At 32.9% G+C, this 6425-nt stretch overlaps 1 protein-coding gene across 1 annotated transcript; it reads right to left on the minus strand.

Annotated features, from left to right (window-relative positions):
• Nucleotides 1–506: 506 nt before the first annotated feature.
• LOC119667233 (putative uncharacterized protein DDB_G0289963) lies at nucleotides 507–4071 on the minus strand. The gene is made up of 3 exons (XM_038076524.1): nucleotides 4008–4071; nucleotides 2983–3936; nucleotides 507–1537 (listed from the first exon to the last, which is right to left on the minus strand). Exons 1-3 carry the CDS (start codon nucleotides 4069–4071, stop codon nucleotides 507–509), a joined length of 2049 nt encoding a protein of 682 aa, XP_037932452.1.
• Between the last annotated feature and the right edge of the window lie 2354 nt (nucleotides 4072–6425).

Genomic DNA, 6425 nt, shown 5'->3' on the forward strand with positions numbered 1-6425 from the left:
CGTTAAATTAGTTCACATAAAATATTTATTGCGGCGTTTATTCGTAGTAAGAATTAATCTGAAATGTCGCACTGCCAAAAGACAATTTTAATCAGGAAACTTTTAACAGAATTAAAGGAGAATAATCACATTATATTATATGGAATATAATATACCTAGTTCCTTTTTAAATTATTAGCACGGAACACGGAATTTAAAGAATTAGTCGAGGGCATAATAAAATCTATTTCGGCCATTTCACTATGATATGAACTTCAGTTATTATAATTGTGGTAAGCCCACAATGGACATAATATATTCTTATTGCAATATAGATAAAGTGTTCATTTAAAAAAGAACAGACTTTTAATGAAAACAGATAAATTTTCGTGATAAGTACTACATCAAATAATCAAACTAAGCCTTGAATTAAGTAAATATGTTTTTAAAATTATTTTTTAAATATTATTTTTTATATTTCCCATTTTCAATTTCTAAATATTTTGTTTTACAAGTGCACGCGATTCTTATAATACGTTCATTCTTATAATACGTTTTGAACGTCCACTATTTCGAATGCGCCTGAGTCGCCTTCGGTTGTTGGCTTGGGTTCTTAATCTTTGTCTTCTTTGTTGTCTACGGTGTCTCATTTGTTGCCTTTGACGCATCCTTCTTAGACGTTGTAATTGCTTTCGTCGGTAACGTTGTTGGCGACGTTTTTGTTGATTTCTATATCTTATCTGCTGACGATTGCGCCTTACGTTTCTTTCACGATTTTTGTTGTTCACACGACGTATTCTATTTTGATTTGCTATTCTACGATTTTTTAAATTTTGCTCACGTCTTCTTATTTCTTGGTTTCTGCGTTGTTGATTTCGTTGCCGTATTTGTTGTTGATGTTGGCGCCGAAGTGATTCAAGACGGCGTTGAGCTTGAATGTAACGCTGAAATTGTGAGGGACGAGTTCTTGCAGCTCGACCAATGTCTTCATCTTCATTCAATAAGTATAGATTAGTATCTTCTTCTGAATCCTCGCTATCATCGTCATTATCAAGGTCATTGTTTTCATTTTGTAATACAATATCATCGCTGGCATCATCAGTATCGTCATCATCATCGATTTCGGCGATGGTGTTATCATCAAAAATATCATTATCTAAAGTATTTGTATCAAAATTTAAGGATGTACGGAAAAATGCTGTAGGTGCTGTTGGACTTCCAGTTGTAGGAGCTGCTGTTGTTGGAGAAGTTGCTGTTGGAGAAGTAGTAGGAGAAGTTGTTGTTGGAGCAGTTGTGGTTGGAGCAGTTGTCGTGGGAGATGTGTTAGTGGTGGTAGTAGTTGGTGTTGTTGTTGTTGTTCCTGTTGGACCGGTAGTTACTGTGGTTGTTGTTGGAGCAGCTGTAGTGGTAGTTGTGGTACCTTTTAATGCCAACAGAGAATTTAGAACTCCACTGGTTACACGACCTTGAGCACCGATATTTTCAAAACGTCCAACAGATTGATGTTCTTTTTCAAACAGTTTGTATGAACGATTATCATCATATATGTTTTTTGCATCTTTGAACGATAAAAAAGAGTCAAAATTTCATATCCATTCTATATAAATAAACTAAGAACATTCGAATCAAAACTTACTTCCTTGTAGAAGAGTAAATGAAATACAAACTAGCAAGGCTAGATAAAAGTGTAGTGTTTTCATCTTTTTTCAGTATAGGTATACTTTTTTAATTCTATGTTTACAAGGAAAAACTACTCCAAGCTACAGAAGCCTGGAATCAACTGGTTTTCTAAAAAAATTCGCTTCTTTTATATAACTATCTAATGTATTTAATATGCATAATTTCACTATTCTAAATATCTGTCTTAATACTAAACTTACAATTTATGAACTTGGCATATATTAAAAATTTACATAAATTTTGCTGCCAATAATGGAATCTAAGAAAGAACTTTTCGAGCCACAAATGAACTAATTTGACCTATCTGCAAAGGTTACCAGTTAAATTTTTTTAAAGCGCCAATAACAATAACTTTGTTATCAAAAACTTGACACAAACACGTTTTAAAGCTTTCGAACTACAATGAATTCTGTAAAAGCAGCATCGAAAAGCAAAATCGTTGATAATGAAGTCAATAAATTTTGTATTAAAATGTATGCAGCCTGTTTTATATATTTTACTATATGAAGATTTATAATTACATCAAAATATACTGTAAATATTTGCTGAACCTTTGATTCGGTTAGTTTGCATAGTTTTCTAAACACAAAATTTAATAACATATGTGAGTGGTGAGGGACCAATTGAAAAACGATTTTCATGGAGAATCTTCTATTTATCCTTTATATTTTTGAAATATGAAAAGAATTTCAATTTGAAAAATATGTATATTTTTACCAAATAAATAGGTAAACAATTTTATACTAAAAAGAAAAAAGTTACTTAGTTGAATTAAAATTAGTAGAAACCAAGTTAAATTACCGCGAATATTTTTTTCCGTTTGTCTATGTTAATGTCAAAGTCCTAAATCTAAGTTTTTATATTATCCTAATATGTTTTACATATCATTATTCTAAAAAGAGAATGAATGAAAGATTGAAAACAAATCAAAGTCAAATCAAAAGATTGGCTTTGAATTAGTTGTATTTAGTTTGTGACAAAATGGAATAATAAGATGGATGTCAGATTGTTCATGTGGGGAGGACATCTGCATACCTGCCTGCAGTATTAAGGTTATAAATATTAAGCGTAGTATTTTGATGCATGTTTACCTATCTGTCTTGTTATCATCGAGGAAATTAAAATAACAGAAATAAAACTATAGATACAAATTATTTTGATTTCCCTGAATACTTAAAAAATTAGCTTATCAGATTATATATATCAAAATCATGTTATTTATTTACTTCATTTAATTTTCGGTTTTACAAATGTATAGTTTTTGTAATAGAATTTAGAATCCGTATAATATTTAAACATTTATTCTTACAACACGCTTATTACGTCCTCTTCGGTTTCTCAGGTTTCTCAAACGTCTGCGATTGTTTGCTTGAGTACGTCTTCTTTGTCTCTGAGATTGACGTCTTCGCCAGTTACGTTGTTTTTGACGTATCCTGTTTAAGCGTTGTTTTTGTCTTCGGCGTTGCATTGTTCTAAGTCGTTTTTGTTGATTCCTATATCTATTTTGTTTTTGGGTACGAAGTCTTTTATTCAAACGGTTTCTTTCATTTTGCCTGCGGATTCTATTTCTATTTGATAATCTTACTTGTTGGTTCCTTCGTCTTTCATTTTCTGCTCGTTTTCGTGCTTCTAATTGCTTTCTTTGTTGCTGACGATGTCTATTTAATTTTTGTTGACGTTGGCGCCGTTGGCGTTCAATGCGTTGCTGCCGTCTAATATAACGCTGAAAATCATTTGGACGAGCGCGAGCAGCACGTCCTTCATCATAATTATCATCATCATTTTCATCTTCATCACTATTTGCTGTGCTACTATCACTTATTTCATCATCATTAATGTTTTTCTCAGGATCGCTTTCATCTTGTGGAGTAGTGTAGCTCAAAGTGCTCAAATAATCATTATCGTCTTCAATGTCATCTTCGTCATCGCTGCTATTACCATCTAAATCGAATTCATCTGGCGTGTAAGCTCTAGATCCTGTTGTGGCAGGTGGAGTAGCAGGGGGAGTAGTAGCAGGGGGGGTAGCAGTAGCAGTCGGCGTTGTTGGGCTTGTGGTTGGTGATGTAGTAGTTGTAGTTGGAGTTGTAGGAGTTACAGTAGTCGTCGTTGGTGCAGCAGTTGTTGTAGTAGTTGAAGTGGTTTTAAGCGCAAGCAAATTATTCAGCACCGCGCTAGTAATGCGTCCTTGTGGAACAACATCCTCTTGTTGTCCAACTGATCGATGTTGTTTATTAAATAATTTAAATGATTCATTTTGCTGTCGAACGTCCTTGCCGACTAATCAATTAAAAAATTTCATTTCGTAAAATAAAAATATCTGTTCACAAATTCTTTGTACAATAACTTACCTATAGGATACACTGAAATTGACAAAATAACTACCAACACAAGACTTAGATGTATGTTATTCATATTGTCTTAGTCTTTCATATCCTACTTGAAGAATGACTGTTTAAACCGTACTGAATTAAGAATGGTTCTATTCCATTTTATATACCAGAAATGTTTTTACTATTTGCCTAAATATGTGAAAACTTTCTACCAAATAATTAGTAAATACCTGAGGGCATGTCAAAGTTCCACGCTGAGATTACTAATACAAATATACTTACTAATTTTTTTCACTAAAATAATATAACAAAACTGCAGATATATAAATGTAAAATTAATTGATTAAAACTCAGCCATGGTCTGAGGTTTTCTTCAGTGATTAACTTGCTATTTTAAATATAGCCTCTGGTTACAAAGTTGCGAATACTAAATTCTGTGGTTCATATTCTTTGTTTCGTTAAATTTAGAAAAACGATTTACAAAAATTTTTGATTGATTATTATTTTCAGAGATGAACAGTTAATATTGTAATAAATAACAGTTGAAGTTAAATATTGTTCAAAATGTTGTATAAGAACTGGTTAAAGTTCGAAAAAATCTAATTAGATGTGTAAGGATATGAAAAATAATAATGGTATGTAGATTAAAATATATAAATTAATAAATTGACAAATATATTTAAAAATAATTATAAAATATATAAGACTTAGTTAATAACACTTTGATATCTAATATCCTGATACTGAATTATACTTTTTTAATTAATTTCACAACGAAATTTATCTAACTACCGTTAATAATGCCTTAACTAAGTGTATGATGAAGAACTTTAAATCAAAACGCTTTAACTTAATCAACTTTATTAAATTTTTGTATGGGAGCATATAATTATTAAAAAACCAAAAATTTTAAGTTCAAAATAATTACTTAGAGATCTAGTATGCTTAACAAAGATATCGCATCAAAAGTCATAATATGTGTGTCATAAATCGCACCATGGGCAGTCATCAAGAATGTGCGACTGTGTGCTCCGGATGGCCACATGAATGCTTCTTATATCCTTTCTAATCTTAAATTTAAATAATGAAAATGTTCGTGCGATGATTTTTCACAATTTTCGACGCGGATTAATCAGAAAAAAAGAATGCATCGATCAAATTAGTTCGACATTTGGTGATAGAAACCCCACATCCAGTGACTGTAAAACGCTGATGCAATGAGTTTGAGTGTTGTAATCGTTTTCTACACGATGAATTCCGTGAAAGACGTCCAAGAACGGCTGTTGTACCAGAAAACATGAATGCAGTACGAGAAAAGATTGAGATGAATAGGCATGTTACATACTGGAAGATAGAGACGGCATTGAGCATTAGTGAGATCAGCCTATATTCAATTTTACATCTACATTTAACTTTCAGAAAGATTTGTTCTTGTATTCTCGCATATATTCTATTTTACATATACATTTAGCTGTTAGAAAGATTTATTCTCGTTGAACTCCCCATAATTTCCAAACTGCTTAAAAAAGGCACTTGTTTTCGTGACAATTAAGGAATCATGGATTTACGTCCATGAGCCTGAAACAAAACAGCAATCTACTGTTTGGGTCTTTGTTTGTTTTTCAGAAAAACCGGTATTCCCATTTGTTTGCCGAAAGTCTTCGGGGAATTGAGGAAAATCAACCACCAAAGAAGATTATCCTTCACCACGACAATGCGAGCTTCCACACATTAGTTCAAAGAAATAAGTTCTTGAGCATTTAAAACATCGGATTGATAGGACATCAAGCCGTTAAGACATTCCAAACCCTGGTTTTAGAAATATCAAGTTCAGAGTGGCGAAACTATTTCGGAAATTAGTTTACCCAAATGCAAAAATGTTGAAAAAATGTTTGAAAAACCATAACTCCATTTTCACTGATCAACCAATTTGGTTTCATTGTTTGGCGAAAGAATTAAAAGACAACCCTCATATAACAGCAAATTAAGCAGCTCGCTGTGTTGAAGTATTCGACGCGAATATAAATACGCTCAAAGCTTCAATTAGATCGGTCTTACTTTTCATTATTCATTCGTTGCATTGTCGTCGTCGACTGCGGTCGTGTGCAGATCAACACGATCCGTGTACGTGAAATGTTGATCAGCCAGAGCAGCAGCCAGCAAATATATAATATACAGAGAATTTTTCTTGGTAGGACCTATGCCTGACATTGAGTGTTCTGACAAAACAATGAGGTAATGGATTCACTGTGTTTGAGAACTGGTCACTTACACTACACATTAGGAGAGCTGTACACAGGTGAGCGAGATCGTTGGTGGAGTGTCATGCTGGGGTGGTGCATCGCCTTCTGACTCGTGTGGAATCGTGTTGCTCGGATGCAGTGATAGATATAGATAGATAGATATAGATAAGGCAGCATTAGGTGCTACTCTGCC

Source organism: Teleopsis dalmanni, chromosome 1, assembly GCF_002237135.1.
Source record: "Teleopsis dalmanni isolate 2A chromosome 1, ASM223713v2, whole genome shotgun sequence".
NCBI lineage: Eukaryota > Metazoa > Arthropoda > Insecta > Diptera > Diopsidae > Teleopsis > Teleopsis dalmanni.

What these genes read in the sequence shown, in the direction of transcription:
- LOC119667233 (XM_038076524.1), bottom strand. Translation starts at nt 4,071, where the DNA reads ATGAATAACATACATCTAAGTCTTGTGTTGGTAGTTATTTTGTCAATT. An exon ending in AATTTCAGTGTATCCTATAG is followed by an intron (nt 3,937 to 4,007) that starts GTAAGTTATTGT and finishes TTAATTGATTAG; the next exon opens with TCGGCAAGGACGTTCGACAG. An exon ending in CCTGAGAAACCGAAGAGGAC is followed by an intron (nt 1,538 to 2,982) that starts GTAATAAGCGTG and finishes TATCGTTCAAAG; the next exon opens with ATGCAAAAAACATATATGAT.